Genomic DNA, 17,961 nt, shown 5'->3' with positions numbered 1-17,961 from the left:
AATTCAGGCCTTCCACTTGATTGAGCCCGAACTCTCAACTTCGAACACCGTTAAATATTTTAACTTTGCGCTTTTTGTGTCAAACCCTTCAAATACCTACAACAAAAATAAAAATATAAATCTCCAAGTAATATTATATAAATAGACTTAGCAAAGATAGATTAGGGAGCGCGTATGTGAACATTTACGCGCTTATCACTTGCCCTCCTTGTCGAGTGCCTGACACCTTAGATTTTAATACATCATTGCATTTCCACCCAAGTTTTCATGTTTCGTCTCTGTAAAACTGGAAAGATGTTACGGAGATGAAAATTGTATCTGATACTAACAAAATTGAAACTTGCATAACCTTAGGTATGCATAATTTTTAAAACTGAAGGTGTCTAGTGTGTGCGGGACCCACCCTATTGTATGCATAACATTAGGTATGCATTCCGATACTCGACGCCTCCAGGTATGCACACACTAAGCACCTCCCGTATCTCCATTCCGCATCAAAATGTATGCATAATTTTGCTTTATTGTTTCATCTATTGATCTTAGGTAGAACGCATAACAGTAAAAGCAACTCCTGATAGCCAGTGGGTACAAACATATTTAGAGGCAAGATCTAGGGCCAAAAGCTTGAGTACTACTAGTACCTGTACACTATGTGGGATGAACTTGTGCCAAGGAGATTGGATTGCCGGTAAGCTCATTTGTTGATTAATGTATCCCTTGCAAGTATTCTTCATGCAGAATCATCAATTGCTCCGCGACCTGCAGTGATTATCCCGCATGAGCTTCACTAAGTAACACCGAGACTCTACAGAAATTGTTGCAACACTAGCTGCAGAAGTTTTGTGTGCTAAGTACAGTCTGTAAATAGAGCTCGTGAAGCGTAATTTTGATCAGCTAAAGTGCTTCTAGGTTTAAGTAATAGTTCTTTATCTGAGCAGGGCAAAGAAGAAAAGAAGAACAGTTTGATTCGAATATAAAGAAAACATACTTCCTCAATGCTGCCATCTTCAATGTCTGTGTTGAAAGAAAGTAACAAGCTTTCATGCAGCAAATTCTCCAAATCTTCTGCATGAGGTTGCTCTACAAATCATAAGGAAAGCTGAAAATAAGCATAGCAAATGAATTCCTGTACTATTAGCTCCACTGTTGCGAATTCCGATCAAGGAAAATTTTGTTCACGGATGCTTTGAGTTTATGTAGCCAGTAAAATTATCCTGAGAAAATTTCCATGGAAAGTTTATAGACGACACGACCCAAATTTTGAAAACTAGAAATGATGAGGATGCAAAGCGAGGAAAAGAGACCCCTCACGACCTTTGGATTGAGAAAACCAAGAGAGGATCTCGGAAGCGAGCTGCTTCGATTTCAAGAGGGAATCGTGGCCGCCCCACTGGTTCTGGATCGCCGTTTGAAGCCCGTTCCATCGGGACAGGAGCATCGTGATTCCCTCGAGGAGAAGAGAGTCGGCCTTTGGCTTAACTGATGATTCCATTGGGAAAATTATGAAGCTTCTTCCCCTTGCGAGACACCCTTTTGTGTTTGGCCTTTGGTTCTGACCTCCAGCCTCCTCTCTCTCTCTCTCTCTCTCTCTCTCTCTGAGATTTTGCGGCTATTATATTGTACTAACAGACAGAGAGAATCTTGTTCCTAGATTAATTCAAGTTCCAAAAATAGGGACTGGGGGTTGAGGGGCAGCACCGTGCTGTCTCGGCCGATCGGGCTTGATCTGCTCCAGTCTCGCTCAGTTCTTGTCATGTAATGCTATTGACACTTCATGACCAATTCCTCCACCAACTTGTGTATACATCTTTTTTCGAACCGTGATGCCATCTTTGGATTGTTTATTATGGGCACTGTTACGTGGTGTCACATGATCTTTCAATACAACAAGAGCTTTGAATACCAGGCCCGACACGTATAGTAAGTCATGAGTCCCACATGAATATGTGAATTTGGAGGGTCTTGGATACCACAGTGCCACAAAAGCATTGAGTATTTATTTTTCCTAAAGCATAGGAGTTTTTTTTTTTCCTTCTAAAATTCTTTTGTTGTCTTTTGTTTTGGTTATTTTTAGTTATAAACAACTATAACAAAGTGAAAGGAATTTGTTTATACAGATTTATGTGCAAACACACGAGTTCTAAATCGTGGAAATGCATGTGGGTTGCCCATTGTTTTGTGAGGGGCTTAGGCTCCGTTCCGGAAAGGAAAATAAGTACTTATTTTTTAAGAAGGCAATTTCAAGCTTAAAAATCATGTGTTTACGCAAATTATTTTTCTATCAATATGGATCTTGTTTGATAGATCACATTGGGATCTTTAATACGGTGCAAAAAAAATTGAAAAAATATTTTTCATTTACATTATTTTTGAGTTTGAAAATGTGAAATAAGTACTTATTTTTTGAGAAGGTATTCTGGAACGGGGCCTAATTGAATAATATACATCAAACGATTTTGGACGTTCCTATGTTTAGGAGTCTAATTGAATAATAATGGTGGTATAGTTTAGTAGTAAAATGGAAGTAATTTATCAAAGTTTAGGTGTCTATTAGACAATGAGTGTAAAATTTGAGATGTATTTTGAAATTTTCCTAATGAAATTTAGCAAATTCATTTTCAAATTTATATTTGCCTTTCATTCTATCAAGAATAATACTATTCTATCACAAGTTCTTGATGTTCGAGTGACATGAGTCGTTACACAGATATGCTGCATGTTGGAATCTACATCACAAACGGCTTCGATTAAACTTTGAACTTGGAAAACAGCTGTTAATAAACTGAGCTATTCGGAGTAGCTTGAGGCTCAACTTGCTCAGATCGGATAATTAAAAAGCTAGTCGAGCTCAAACACAAATTTTAAGCTTGTTTAGTAAACAATTCAACTTTGAATTTGTTATAACTCGACTCATTTATAAAAGTCCAACTCTTTTGTAGCCACTCAGCTTATTTATAAAGACTTGTTTAGTAAACGAACCAAACTACAACACCTCGACACTACATGAGCCGAACTCGAGCTAGAGTTAGACTAGTTTTAAACGGGCGAAGCTCAAATATTTCAAAACTCAACTCAGGCTCGTTGACATCCATAGGGTCCAAGAACCCTTCTTCCGTTGGTTCTAGGTGCTAGTAATAGTTGGCCCAGACATCCTCGTTGCTGCATTTGCCATGCACCAACCAAGCCCCCACCACCTCTAGCAAAACGATGGCTCTCTCTCAACAAAATGCCCTTCCTAACCCCCGCCGCCGCCGCCTCCCTCATCGAGTCCGCCGTGTCAACTCACTCCCCCCTCCTCGGCCGCTCCACCCACGCCCAAATCCTCAAAACCCTCTCCACCATTCCTCCCTTCCTCTCCAACCACCTCATCCACATGTACTCCAAACTCGACCTACCCAACTCAGCCCACCTCCTCCTCCGACTCACCTCGAATCGCTCCGTCGTCACCTGGACCTCCCTGATCTCCGGCGCTGTCCGTAACGGCCACTTCTCCCTCTCCCTATCCCACTTCTCCAGCATGTGCCGCGACGGCGTAAACCCTAACGACTTCACCTTCCCTGTCGCTTTTAAAGCCTCCGGTTGTCTCCGGTTGCCGGTTGCCGGGCAACAGCTTCATGGGTTGGCAATTAAAGACGGGCAAATGGTAGATGCGTTTGTTGGGTGCAGTGCCTTTGATATGTACTGTAAGACGGGGCTTAGAGATGATGCTTGTAAGGTGTTCGATGAAATGCCGCACAGAAATCTTGCGACGTGGAATGCGTGTATTTCGAATTATGTGCTTGACGGGCGGCCTGGTAGTGCTGTGTCTATGTTTATTGAGTTTCGGCGAAATGGTGGAGGGGGTGACGCGATTACGTTTTGCGCATTTCTCAATGCGTGCTCAGATGCTGAGGATTTGAAACTGGGGAGACAGTTACATGGGTTTGTGATTCAGTACGGGTACGAGGCAGATGTCTCGGTTGCAAATGGGTTGATTGATTTTTATGGGAAATGTCACGAGATGGGTTGCTTTGAGGTTGTTTTTGGTGGGATGAGTAGTCGGAATGATGTTTCGTGGAGTTCGATGGTGGCTGCTTATGAGCAGAATGATGAGCAAGAGGAGGCTTGTTTGGTGTTCGTGAAGGCAAGGACAGAAGGCATTGAGCCAACGGATTATATGGTTTCTAGTGTTTTGAGCGCTTGTGCTGGCCTTGCAGGGCTCGAATTGGGCAGGTCAGTCCATGCGCTTGCTGCAAAAGCGTGCGTAGAAAAGAATGTGTTCGTTGGTAGTGCACTTGTTGACATGTATGGGAAATGTGGAAGCTTAGAGGATTGTGAGACAGCGTTTCATGAGATGGGTGAGAGAAATTCGGTGACCTGGAATGCGTTGCTAGGTGGGTATGCACACCAAGGTCATGCGGATATGGCTCTGGCATTGTTCCAAGAAATGACATGTGGAATCCATGAGGTGGGGCCCAATTATGTGACCCTTGTGTGTGTATTATCGGCATGTAGTAGGGCCGGGGAAGTGAAAATGGGAATGGAGATATTTGAGTCGATGAGAGGAAGGTATGGGATTGAACCGGGTATTGAGCACTATGCATGTGTTGTGGACATACTTGCGCGAGCAGGGAAGGTGGAGGAAGCCTATGAGTTTATAAGGAGAATGCCTGTTCGTCCAAATGTTTCGGTCTGGGGGGCACTTCTTGGGGCTTGTAGAGTTTATGGGAAACCAGAACTGGGGAGGGTTGCAGCTGAAAACTTGTTTGAACTTGATCCACATGACTCTGGCAACCATGTATTGCTTTCGAACATGTTTGCAGCTTCTGGCAGGTACCTTTTTTCACTTCCTTATCAGGTGTTGAAATTCTTACTCCAAATAAACTTTCTACAAGTTCCCCACGAAATGGTTTTGCTTTTTTTTTTACTTCAGAAAGTCCATGTATGTATCACTTTCACAAGTTGTTTCGATTCACCAGCTTCGTTACTTCAAAAGTTATTCCCCTTTAGCACATGCTCAAAGAAGTGAAGCATGACGACTTGATCAGTTGTCTCTGTTTGCTGCACTTGTTAATCTTAGTCCCATAGTTTTCTACTATCAGGGAAAACTGCTGCTCTAGCACGAGTCGAAAACACACTTCAACATATTTCTACCGAGGTAGTTCACACATCATTAATATGAAGTAGGATACATCCAGGACACAAGTTGAAGTCGTAACTAATGAAATAGGAGAATGCTCAGTAGATTTTTTGCTTGGCAGTTGGTAGACTTTTGATAAATACGAAAGTGAATTCTCTATGGAGTGCTCTTTCTATCTCTGGACTTTGTTGCGGGGTCTCCTCCCCTACTTTGCTTAGAGAGTAGGTCAAACCATTCTTGCTACAAACTTCTCTTGTGGACCTGTGGTATAACTTTTCTTGATGTCAACTAATGAACATCCTTTCATATGCTTCTCGAGCCATATGTGGTGAGAGTCGCACGTAAGGTTGATACTGAATTGAAACTGAACTAGCTTGCATTTTTGCAAAGTTTCCTTCCGGCGGTCAAAACATTCATTGTTTCTTGCTGCTTGAATAACATGCAAGCCCTGCTCGCTGGCTTTCTCAGTGAACTCCCTGAGACAATTTGATTGCAGGCACGATATTGATTAGTCTGGTCGATCCTAATAACAGGATCAACTTTCTGTTACTGTGTTTGTGATTGTCTTCTGACATGTAACGGTGGGATTGTTGCAGTTTGACGTTTACGATTTTGCTTTTCTTGTTAACTAATCACATTATATTAATTCAGGTGGGAAGATGCTAACCTTGTGAGGAAGGAAATGAAGGATGTTGGAATAAAGAAGGGCGTGGGCTGCAGTTGGATATCTGTGAAAAACTTGGTCCATGTGTTCCAAGCAAAAGACACCTCTCATGAAATGAACTCAGAAATCCAGAAAATGCTTACTAAGCTGAAGAAGGATATGAAGTCAGCTGGCTACGTACCCGACACCAAACAAGCCCTCTATGATTTAGAAGAGGAAGAGAAAGAAACAGAAGTTTGGTACCATAGTGAGAAGATAGCCCTTGCATTCGGCCTAATTGCTTTACCTCCTGGAATCCCTATACGGATAACGAAAAATCTTAGGGTTTGTGTCGATTGCCATAGCGCAATTAAGTTCATCTCAGGCATTGTTGGCAGAGAAATTATTCTAAGAGACAATAACCGGTTTCATCGGTTTAGAGATAATCAATGCTCTTGTAGAGATTATTGGTGATAGTTTGAAAATCTTTCATATAGTTTCTCACAGGTTGTCAAGGTTATAAATAACTACCATGTCGTATGCCCAGATTTAGCAGATTATAGGAGTTTTAGTGCATGAATGAACACCAATAGAGCTTAATCTTGGAGAAAATGTGTTTGGATGCAATTTTTTCTTTTTTGATAGTATCACAGGGAGTCGAACGCTAGGCAGGTGGGCACATTCGAACTCGTTTGATTGCAAACGAGTTGGAGAATTAATTTGCATATGTATATACAGAGCCGCGAATGTTACTGTACAATATAATTTCAAATAACATTGTTATCTTTTAAAATGCAATTTGATTTCACTATTACTTAATTTTCCTTTTGAAGTTTTCTTTTTACTGATCTATTGCTTTTACCTTTGGTACAGAAATGTCAAATCCCTCTCTTGAAGAAAATTAAATGTCTCTTAAAAATGTAACTCTGTCTTAGGTTGTGTAAATGTGATTCTTTTATTTTAAAAATCAATTATCTAGTTTTTTTGGGAAGATTAATCAAGTATCTACTTAAGAATATGTGTACTCCTGTATGTAACGTTTGATAATAAATAAAAAAGAAAAAAGAGAGAGTGTTTTATATTCACGGTTGGGGCCTTGGATTATTTTGCTCAGATTTTGTCAAAGATATGCAAAAGAAGGCAAGTTGATAATAATTCTTCGGCTTAATTGCAAGAACACCTCCTAAATTATCACTTTTTGGCAACTTCACCCCCCTTAAGTTTAAATTCGTGCAACTTCACCCCCCTAACTACCAAATTCGAGCAACTTCCCCCCCTCCCCATTTTCCGTCCAATTCTGTTAGGGATATGGATGGAAAAAGTAATTTAACATACCAAAATGCCCTTCCCCCCCCCCCCCCCCCCCCCCCCCCTCTCTCTCTTTCTCTCTCTACATTACACGATATCTTTCTCTCTCTCTCTTTCCCTCTCTCTCTCTTTCCCTCTCTCTCTCTCTATCCTCCCTCTACATTACACGATATCTCTCTCCCTCCCTCTCCTCGATTGGAGATGGGAGGTGGGAGACGGGGAGATCGATTCTAGGGTCTCGGTCGACCTCGACCCATGACGAAGAGAGAGAGAGAGATAGATAGATGAAAGACCTCGACCCATGACGAAGAGAGAGAGAAAAAGAGAGAGAGAGATAGATAGATTGAAAGGTGGTGGGACTGATCAATCGTTTTTTCTTCCAAGTATAAACCGTGTATTTTTTTTAAGTACGTTGGTCTTTTTATTTCAGTTCGTCCAAGAATTGGACAGAAAATGGGAGAGGGGGTGAAGTTGCTCGAATTTGGTAGTTAAAGGGATGAAGTTGCTCGAATTTAAACTTAAGGAGGTGAAGTTGCCAAAAAGTGATAGTTTAGGGAGTGTTAGTACAATTAAGCCTAATTCTGAAGTAAGTGGGTATGCTTAAAAATGATTTATTACTAGATTAAGACAATAACCATAGTTAACTCTTGTAGGGTCCACGAGTTAGTATCAACCAATAAGAAAGTAGGTAATGTTCACTCACTTTTAAAGTGGGTGAACAAAATCAGACTCCTTAGCCTTCCTCTGTGTAGCAGTGAGTTCGAGCCTCACGAGAGGCGCAGGTGGCCGCTTAACCCCCTGTTAACTAATTTAATACTCCCTCCGTCTCTTTTTAAGTGTCCTACTTCGTAACTCCAACTTATTAAAAAGACATAATCATTACACCTTTCACATCAACTTTTTCTTCTATTTTTCCTACTTACCCATCATCATTACACTTTTACTCACTAACTTTTCAAAATAAAATCTACTTTGAGGGACAAAATAGATAATACACCAACTTTTACCCCCCTAACTTTACAAAATGGACACTTATTAAGGGACAACCCAAAATGAAATACTGGACACAAAAAAAGGGACAGAGGGAGTAACTCCCCCTGATGAATAAGTAACAAAAAAATAAAAAATGGGACTCCAAATAGAGTATCCATTCTAGCATGATGCGTAATCGTACACTTAGTGCTCTATGCTCAATTTCTGTAAAAATGTTTCATTAATAGTGAAAATACCGTGACAACTATTCATCAACAACTTGCATAAATTTTTCCAATATCTAACTGTTTGATCAATTTATGCCTCGATGAATTCTTCATTTGGATTGAATGTGTTATTTGCCGTTCACATATGCAATTAGTCTTTTTCTAGGGCGCTGCTATTCGCAGCCCTCTATTTACTCCCATAGCCCGTTAAAAATTTTCAATTATACTCGACAGTTAGTTACCGAAATTGAGATATATTTTCAGCATTCAATTACCGAAATATAATATTTTTTTCAACAGATGTTTACCGAAAATGCATGTTCGGCAGTTGTTTACCGAAAGTTGAACATATTTTCGACATGTAGTTACCGAAATATAATCTTGTTTTCAACAGCAATTTACCGAAATGTTATTTATGATTTTCAACAACCATTTACCGAAATGTAGTGGGCTACGGAAGAAAATAAAAAGTTGCGAATAACGGCACCTTTTTTCTATTGTATTAGATGCACACTGTATATTTAATCTCTCCGAACAATAATCTTTTAATCGCACCCCCATATTTGAAAAAGATCCGGAAAAAGACCGGAAAAATGAGAACCATGCCTCCTGGCGACATCGTATTAATCCCAGTGATCCCACCGAAAAGCAAGAAAACCCAACCCATTTTCAGAACACTGGAAACAGATTAGAGGAGAAGAACCAACCACAGAGGCTCTAGAAATGGCGGCTGCTAAAGGAGCATGTCTCAACCACGTGTCAAGGGAATCATCAGACATAAAGCGCCTCGCTAAGTTCTACCAGGAGGTTGGAAATTATCATCTCTTTACCTTCAACTTTCTCAAAACTTGTTCACAGCATTCTTAATTTCCTGATATGCAGCTGTTACATTTGTGTAATATATACATGCCCATGTGTTTGTACAAAGCTTTTGGCTTTTGGGTCTAAGATATCTTGTTGGGTTTGTGAAGCCTGATTCGGTTTAATTATGCTTCGCCGACTATTCGGGCTTCGCAGCCCCCTTGACTCAGACAGGGTCTTACTGTAATGGATGACATAAGCCTGTGTTATGAATACTTGTTACGTAGTAGCCGATGTAAGTTGTGTACTCTGTTCATTTACACGTAGCGTGTAAATTGGCGTGAGACGTGGATGTACTCAACACAGGTGGTTCCGTAAAAATCTCTAGACATTCTTTGTTTCTTTTGTTGATTTTTCTTCACGCGTTGTGTTTTGTTGGGGTGGTCAATTTCTCAACAATACCTGTGTTATAGAGAGCCCCAAGTTTGAGAAAGTGCTAGATATTTCTATCGAAATAGGGATTGTTTCGTATGGATTTTGAGGGAGGTTTTTTGGGTAATGAGTGGAGATAGATAAATAGAAAGATGGGATCATGGGAGTAATAAGTGGAGAGAAACTTTTTGAAAACCTTGCACAGATAGAGGGAGAAAGGTTTCAAGACCCCAAGAAAACAAACCCCATGTGTTTCTGATTTGTTTCTTTCTTTGTTTGTAGAATTTGTGGATGTCGGGTGCAATATCTGGATTTGAGCAGATAGGGTGTCTTAATTGAAGAATATATCATATCCGTATAGTTTATGTATGTGTCTCATTTTTCTGATATGTATGTCTGTTGTTAGTCGGATATGTATAATAACATGTGGTTTCTTTATAATGTAATTTGCGGATTTTGGATTTACATACTTGGATCTGAATAGATTTAGAGTCCCAGAATGAAAAAGTATGACATGTACACTTGTGTTTGAGCAGATAGGATGGCCCAAGCTTGTAACTTGTTTTTTTTTTTACATTTATCTGTTATATAGTTATGTATGTGCTTATTAGAAAACTGAAATGTATGTATGTGTTTGTGGGTTTTGGTAGCAGATATTTGGGTTTGAGCAGGTAGAGAGTCCCAAGCTTGAATTTGATATCATTTGGCTAAAACTGCCATCTTTCTTTCTTCACCTCATCGAGAGAAATCCGGAGACTAAGCTTCCAGAAGGACCGTGGAGTGCCACATCAGCCGACGCTGACCCTAAAAATCTCCCAAGAGGTCATCACATCTGCTTCTCCATCGCCAATTTTGATTCATTTGTTCAGACCCTCAAGGTATATTCTTAGTAGTGGATTTTGATCATTAGTGGGACATGTGTATGAAATTTGTAGTAGTTTGTTAATAATGTCGCTCTTCTGCTGATTTCATCTGCATATTCACATTCTGGTTTAATGGTGGATGCAAGTTTAGGTGTTTAACGCATGTAAAGATGCTAAAACGATGTCCAGTTTGCATGCCTTTGAGCACTTTTGTACGAGATTCTTAGGATGAGATTGAAGCCAGTACAAGGAAATGAAGAGCTAACCACAAATAAGTGGTTCAGACTTCCATTCTTTTTGTAGAGAGTCATAGTTACCTTATTAATTACTTAGTGTGTTGATTTTTTTTTTTTTGTTTTTTTTTTTTGTTTCTTGTAATTCTTGCATGTTTTTATACAATGTCAAATTCCATATTTCTGTTTTTGCGCTGGTAATCCTAGGGGGTTCATCCCTCACCCTGTCAACTTTCTTTGAATTCTGACCTCATACCTGTTGATTCCCCAAATAAAGAGACTTGAGTTTGAGTCTCCTTATGTTTTTTTTATCCGCTCCTTATGTTGCCTATCATGTGTCTTATATGTATCTTCCACCATGACTGTGTCAAGAAACATGATTTGAAAATCAGAGTCCCTATTTCTTTTAGCATTTCTCTTACGTTTGTTTTCTTATCCCACGGTTTTGTTTGGCAAGGTCTTTGCTCATGGTATTAAGATAATTGGTTTTAAAGCGCAACACTATGGGTCTCCTTCATAAAGATTTTGATTTGGAGGTTTTTGTTGTAGGAGTACCATGACTAGAATTAAATTTTTAGGGTAAATCTAGGGTATACAGACAAGATGATATTTGATAGTACACGCACAATTGCCCTTTGGTTACTCACGTGGGAGAGGATGAGAATTACAGAGGAAGCATAACTATTTGCAGTAACTTCATACACATGCGCTTGGGTGAAAATTTCTCCTCTGCTTTCCTTTATAAGTTATAACATAGGCATCGTTATGTTCTGTAGGAGAAGGGAATCGAAACGCACCAGAGGAGTCTGCCAAATGCAAAGACCAGACAAGTATTTTTCTTTGATCCAGATGGTGAGTGTTTGGAACCCCTTTGTTTCAGACTCCCTTTCTTTAACTGCATGCTGCCATACCATCGATTAGAGATGGATATTCAATTCAGGAGGGAAATGAAAAAAATCACACAAAAGTATGTTTAAGGGTAGAGCCTATTTGCTGAAATATTGACAGAGATGTTAGCTCTCTAGGTAGTGGCCATAGCCAGTAACCATTTGTGATTAGCAGCCAAAGATCTTTGGGACGTTCTCAATTGCCGTATCCCAGCATGTCCTGTATCCAGTTTGTGGTGGTGTTGTTTTATAGGAAATGCAAGAACATCATACAATATGCGGAAGGAGTTTAAGAGGGTCAGGGAGAGTCGAACTCCCGGCATGAACCAAGTCCATTAGCGCTCCTTACCACGAGAGCTAGACCCAGCTTCCAACTTGCGGAATTGTATTCACCCTTGTTGTATATTGACGCGCAGGTAATGGCTTGGAGGTTGCAAGCATGGAGAATTGACGGGAATAAGTTTGGTTGCTCCATATCCAAGAGTAGCTGTAAACTCAGTTGTGTGTACATGGGAAGGAATTGTAGTTAAATAAGAGGGCAATAAGATTCCCAAAAGACCCCTATATTTGGATTGAGAAATGATGTGTAAATGGACTATGATGTGTATGTCTTTGCAGTAATGTTTTTATTTTATATGCCTGGAATGCTTCAACTTCAACTAGATATGGGGAAAGCATTGCATTATGTTCGGGAAATTGTCTACATTATATCAACAAGTTTATTCTTATTTCTGTCTCCATTCTCTTCTAATTCGTCGGTTCTTTCCTTTGTACACGTTGTCATTTCCACATTGTATCTCCTCAGTTGCCTCTCTTGTGACAACATACATCATGGTTTTTCTTTTCTTCTCTTTTTAATAACTGGATATTCGGATCAGTTTGCGTGCTCTTCGACTAATTTTGAATCCTGAAGTTAGCGACCAGACAAACCCCCTAGTGGCACTACAGTGTAGAATGTTCGGCTTATCTGGGATTTGAACACACCAACTTATGAAGGACAATTTTTCTCATGCTCACATGACCAAACCCCTTGGGATTATGCAAAGGGTTTTGTTCATTTCTTGAGTTGTTTCTTATTATGCTGCGTTTTCTTGACGAGGATTTGAGAATGATTTTACCCTCTATCTCATTGGTCAAAATGGGTGTAGGAAATTAGGAATTATAAATTTGAGAATGATTTTACCTTCCATCTCATTGGTCAAAATGGGTGTAGGAAATTAGGAATTATAAAATTTAGAGTAGGAACCACAAAGATTTTGTTTTTCTTGCACCAAAAAGTGTAATAATTTCGTGATTTTTATACCATTTCAATCAATAAGAGAAGGTAATGTTGACATTCTTTTAGAGAGGGTGAACAAAATTATTCTCTGAGAGTTTTTCTATTAATAGTAAAAAAAAAAAAAAGGTGTTGCTAATGCCAAAATAGTTTGTGTTTGTGTCAAAATTGTTATGCATACAAACTTTAATCCATGTGTAAGGTACAGACTTTTATGCATTACAATTTTGGCATAAACAAAATGAAATGATTTTATTATTCTTTTTTTGTTAACGCCACTCTTCTAAGTATATTTTTGTACAAAAAAAAACACTTGTAAAGGAATGACGTTAACAAAAAAAAAAGTGGCAAAATCAGCAGCCAAATAAAAATAACTTCTCATGCACTCTAGTTGGCCATCCAACTGCCACGTGTAATTCAGCCGCCAACGGGTTAACTATCAGGGCTCCACGTGTACCATCACCTCTTTTTGTCATCTGCCACTTGTCATCCCAAAATCCACGTGTCCAACACATCACCCTCTCTTGACCCACCGATACCCCTCTCTCTCTCTAAATTCTCTGGATCAACACTCCTCAAACACATCAAACACACCGGAAAATCTGACCCCTTTTTTCAGTAATCCGACCAGCAACATGAGTCAACAACAGCCACGCCGGCCTCAAGAAACACAACGGCGGCAACAAGAGCCGATCAAGTACGGCGACGTATTCCAAGTCTCCGGCGACCTCGCCGGCCAGCCCATCACCCCGCAAGACGCCGCCATGATGCAGACGGCTGAAGCCTCCGTGTTTGGACAGGTCCCAAGTGGCGGTCCCGCGGCGGTCATGCAGGCAGCGGCTGCGATGAACGAGAGAGCCGGGGTCGTTGGCCGCGACGATGCGACGGATGTGGCCCGCGACAGAGGGGTTGCGGTTTCGGCCACAGACACAGAGTATCCTGGTACCTGGGTTGTCACTGAGTCAGTTGGGGGACAGGTCTCTCTCTTTCTCTCTCTCTCCCGACCAAACGTGAAACGTGAGAGTTGAGACTAGTCCAAATATTCAAGCTCGAGCTTGATTAGTTTTTGAAGAACTTTTGTTCGGTTAGAGACTAAATGAGCTTCTACAAACGAGTTGAGCCCTTACATTCAAGCTAAACGCATTGACACGAGTCAAAACTATGGTTAACTTCGGTTTTTTCCACTCGAAAAAGACTACAATACAGACTTTTCATTTGGGTGTGTATCATATGCATTCTTAAAACACGTACCCATAAAATGTTATGAATTCTATAGCAAATGTTACAAATCGTATTGCTAAAAATTTGTGAATCGTATAAAGATTACGAGATACACTAAAATGTTATGAATCATAATAAAAATGTTACAAATCGTACTGCTGAAAAACTATAAATTCTAGAACAAAAATTATGTACCACGCTAAAATGTTATGAACCATAAAATAGGTGCATATGATACACCTGGGAAAAAACTTTCTACTAAACGAATTAAGTTGAGCCAAATAAAATCCCAACGAACTGAGCTTCGAGCTACAAGCGAACAACAATATATATATTGCTGTCCTAGAAAGAAACATACCAAGGAAGAAGTTTTTAAATAGAAAGCCCATGATATACCTAAATATTAAATGATCTCTTTCAATGTGTTAATCTAATCATTCTAACAAAATAAACTTTCGCGGATCAAAACAAATCATTGTGGTAGTTTTTCAAAGAGTAACGTTGCTAAATAGTTTGTTGGGAATGGAATTTGGAACTGAATTTTGAATAATCCACGTTGAATATTTGTATTTTTCAAGTTATGAAATAAATGAGTGGTAATTTTGAATGGAAAACCGGCATGTCGAGATTTTATTCTCAAATACTCTCTCTACCACGTGAGAGCGTTTTAATTATTAAGTGAAAAACACCAGTAAATGTTTATCTAGTCATTGACTTTCGAGATTAGTCGAAGGGTGCGAATTCACTGTGGCGCCAGACATCCGAATATAACGAAAATGTATAATCTTGACATGCCTGTTTAGCATCTTAATTAGTAATTTGTTTTTCATTTGGAAACTAATTTTCACGCTTCACTTTTTATCAGTGACGCTTCACTTTTAACGTGAAATTACTAGTAATTTCATGAACAAAATGGAGCGCCATTAGTAAAAAAAAATGAAGCGCGAAAATCAAAATCCTTTTCATTTATCTCCACGTATTTTAAAAGATCTTTGGTACAAAAAAAGAAAAGAAAAAGGAAGCTAATTACAATAGTGCTAGTGAAAGAAAACGTCTTTGATTTGTTATAGGTCTTGGGACAAGTGTATCAGTACACAGAAGTACAGGCAACAACCGCCGGAGCGGCGGTGGTCCAGGCTCAAATAACCATAGGGGAAGCACTCGAGGCCGCTATAGCTACAGCCGGAAACAAGCCCGTGGACCAGAGCGATGCTGCTGCGGTTCAGGCCGCGGAGGTTAGGGCAACTGGCTCCAACGTTATAGCTCCCGGTGGAGTTGGAGCCACGGCCCAATCCGCTGCGGCTTTCAATGCCGGGTTGGATCGCGACGAGGACAAAATCAAGCTCGTTGATGTGCTCACTGTAAGATTTTTCAAAAAAATCCATTGGTTCATCAAAAGTCTATGTGCACAAATTCGAAAACAGATGTGTTCCAAACCCTACACGAGTCACAAAAAAGCAATGCATGGATCATGTGCGTCGTATACTTAGGTCTGTGACTCTGTGCACAGAAATCTGCGTACGCAGGCATTTCGCTCGTAGTTAATCGAGTATTTCAACATTGTAGCTCTAGCCTAATTTGATCTATAGGCAACATTTTTCATGAAATGACTGGGGTTAGTGTTAAGAAATGGTCAATGTGAATCCATCAAATTAACTTTTTTAATTTGTTCAAAGTACATCTTTTCTAACCGCGGATGGTGTGTAACGCAGGGTGCAACCGCGAGGTTGCCGGCGGATAAGGTAGCGACAAGGGATGATGCGGAAGGAGTGGTAACCGCGGAGCTGAGGAACAACCCCAACTTGACCACAAATCCAGGAGGGGTGGCCACGTCCATGACGGCGGCTGCTAGGCTTAACGAGGGTGCTACTAGTACTTGAGGTGGATGTTTTAATTAGCACAAGAATGCTGTATATACTTATATATGTGTGACATAAGTAGGTAATACTATGTTTTGCCATCTTGGAGCATATAAAGTAAAATCATGTACTTTTGCTCCTTCTGGATGTTTGGTTTCCCACCTGAAATCGTCTTAGCAAGTGGGATGGTAGTTCGGGTCTCTGTCTTTTTAAGATGTGTAAATATTAACAAAGGCCTAATAGGGGTAATTGCATGCTTATATTTTCCTTCCATGCAGTTAGTTTTGTTCCTTTGCTCTGTGTGTATTTTTGCTAATATGATTCCTTTTTTTGCCAATATTTGTATACATCAGTGGGGTAGCAAGGTAGCAAGTGTTAGTAGGTTAGAATCTGAAACGCTCATGACGGGGTTCGAACCCTGGCCTCTCACATGGGGAGGACAGGAGTTACCAACTGGGACAAGAGCCCATTGGGTTGCTAATATGACTTGATTGATCAAGGCAGAGCCGGTCCTGACTTTTTGGAGGCTTAAAGCGAAAACCAAAAGGAAGTCCTTTTCGAAATCTTAATGAACAAAATGTAAGTAGGTAGATTACCCTTCCAAGAACAAATACTAGTATTCATCAATAAGAAATAACCTACAACAATAACCAAATATTCCAAGATACCTAGGGATCCTAAAATATGAAGGGCTCTTAAAATTTACATTTTTAGGAGGACCTAAAGCGACCGTAACGCTTGATTTAGCTCAGAGCCGGCTCTGGATCAAGGTGTTCAACCTATCGAAAATCATCCCATTTGTGAGGAAATAACATAATTAAGGAGAGCAAGACATGGAACGAGCGATCTAGCGAGGATGAAAAGACATGACGAGCACTTTTGAGATTCCAAGGGACCTAGAATTTTAGCATTACGAATCGAGATACAATTAACAGTATGCTTGACAAAAAAAAAATACTGTTAATAGTTTGAGTGTCTCCTTAACAATCGTGATACAGTAACAGTATGCTTGACAAAAAAAACTCTAATTGTTTGAGTGTCTCCTTAACAGGAAAATTTGAATTAATTTTGCACGGATGAACTCATATTTCATACATCCCGACTATTTTTTTTTCTTTTTTTTTTTCCGCTCGGCCTGACTAATTTTTTTTTTCTTAGTAGCTGGATTATTTGGAAATTTGGCGCAGAGGTTGTTTCTGCTCATCCGCCCCTCGATCCGTGCATGCATGGGTTAATATGCATATAGTAGTAACTTGACACATACGGGAATATTTTGAATTTGAGAAATCTCGTGCAAAACAGAGTTTTGTAATAGGACTAAAGTACAAAGTTTTCTGTATTTTAAGACTTGTCACCAAAGGCCACTTGTGTACAAAGCTTTCTTCAATTTAAGAATACCTGTCACCAAAGGCCCCATACAATGGACTTCAGCTAGGTACTCGACCTTTCTTTATCGAAAAAAATGATAGGATCCATGAAAAGTTTCCGGAAAAATGTTTAGAAAAGAATCTGGACCGTTCATATTTCTTTCTTGAACATTTTTTCGAAAACTTTTCCTGTATCGTATTAGGCCCGTATCAAAAATATATATATATTTTCCTAATATTTAGGTCCTCAAAACTTTCTCTGATTCTCTCTGTACTCTTATTACTGTGTTTGGCAGAGTGAGAAGATAACATAATCCATAGTACGGGTTCCCACATTCTTCAACCCAAGGGGTAGCTCTCAAAAGGCGGATGAGCTGAAAACTTTAAGGCATCTTGAGTTCGAAATTTGGCAATCAGGCCGCGAACGAGATATCTCTTGTGAATCTCCTGATCCAGGCGTAGATGGTCTGCTTTTGAGTGGATTGAAAAGAAAAATAGTCGAGATCCGCATAAACTGGCTCAGACTGTCGAAACCAAAAAAAAAAAAAAAATCCGGGTTCCCATTCCTTATAGTTAGAGAGTATCATTGGCAATGATGGATTTCAAACAGGTTCCCATTCCTTCTCAGTTAGAGAGTGTCATTGGCATTGATGGATTTTCAGTTGGGGGAAAAGATTAAAGCATGGGGCAACTGTTAGTATATGATGCAACATGAGAAGAATGTTTTTGCTTTGGAAAATTTGAAACCAGATA

At 39.8% G+C, this 17,961-nt stretch overlaps 4 protein-coding genes across 8 annotated transcripts; 3 read left to right on the top strand and 1 right to left on the bottom strand.

Annotated features, from left to right (window-relative positions):
- Positions 1-198: 198 nt before the first annotated feature.
- LOC131310448 (uncharacterized) lies at positions 199-1,632 on the bottom strand. 5 transcript variants are annotated; one of them, XM_058337472.1, is made up of 4 exons: positions 1,312-1,632; positions 989-1,080; positions 642-759; positions 199-278 (listed from the first exon to the last, which is right to left on the bottom strand). In XM_058337472.1, exons 1-3 carry the CDS (start codon positions 1,490-1,492, stop codon positions 706-708), a joined length of 327 nt encoding a protein of 108 aa, XP_058193455.1. In that variant the 5' UTR covers positions 1,493-1,632; the 3' UTR covers positions 199-278; positions 642-705. The 5 variants fall into 5 exon arrangements, with proteins under 5 accessions (XP_058193455.1, XP_058193465.1, XP_058193438.1 ...); XM_058337482.1 differs by having other exon boundaries at positions 199-226; XM_058337455.1 differs by having other exon boundaries at positions 199-286; positions 1,312-1,630.
- A 1,436-nt stretch (positions 1,633-3,068) lies between these two features.
- Positions 3,069-6,555, top strand: LOC131310303 (pentatricopeptide repeat-containing protein At4g14850). The gene is made up of 2 exons (XM_058337253.1): positions 3,069-4,812; positions 5,771-6,555. Exons 1-2 carry the CDS (start codon positions 3,227-3,229, stop codon positions 6,234-6,236), a joined length of 2,052 nt encoding a protein of 683 aa, XP_058193236.1. The 5' UTR covers positions 3,069-3,226; the 3' UTR covers positions 6,237-6,555.
- Positions 6,556-8,839: 2,284 nt separating this feature from the next.
- On the top strand, positions 8,840-12,236 carry LOC131310429 (glyoxylase I 4). The gene is made up of 4 exons (XM_058337434.1): positions 8,840-9,076; positions 10,156-10,380; positions 11,375-11,450; positions 11,902-12,236. The coding sequence occupies exons 1-4, from the start codon at positions 8,993-8,995 to the stop codon at positions 11,934-11,936; spliced, it is 420 nt and encodes a 139-aa protein (XP_058193417.1). The 5' UTR covers positions 8,840-8,992; the 3' UTR covers positions 11,937-12,236.
- A 1,107-nt stretch (positions 12,237-13,343) lies between these two features.
- LOC131310354 (late embryogenesis abundant protein D-34-like) lies at positions 13,344-16,081 on the top strand. The gene is made up of 3 exons (XM_058337341.1): positions 13,344-13,738; positions 15,053-15,343; positions 15,695-16,081. The coding sequence occupies exons 1-3, from the start codon at positions 13,397-13,399 to the stop codon at positions 15,860-15,862; spliced, it is 801 nt and encodes a 266-aa protein (XP_058193324.1). The 5' UTR covers positions 13,344-13,396; the 3' UTR covers positions 15,863-16,081.
- The last annotated feature ends 1,880 nt before the right edge of the window (positions 16,082-17,961 follow it).

This window comes from Rhododendron vialii, chromosome 2a, assembly GCF_030253575.1.
Source record: "Rhododendron vialii isolate Sample 1 chromosome 2a, ASM3025357v1".
Classification (NCBI taxonomy): Eukaryota; Viridiplantae; Streptophyta; class Magnoliopsida; order Ericales; family Ericaceae; genus Rhododendron; species Rhododendron vialii.
This window is presented reverse-complemented; position numbering and strand designations above follow the sequence as displayed.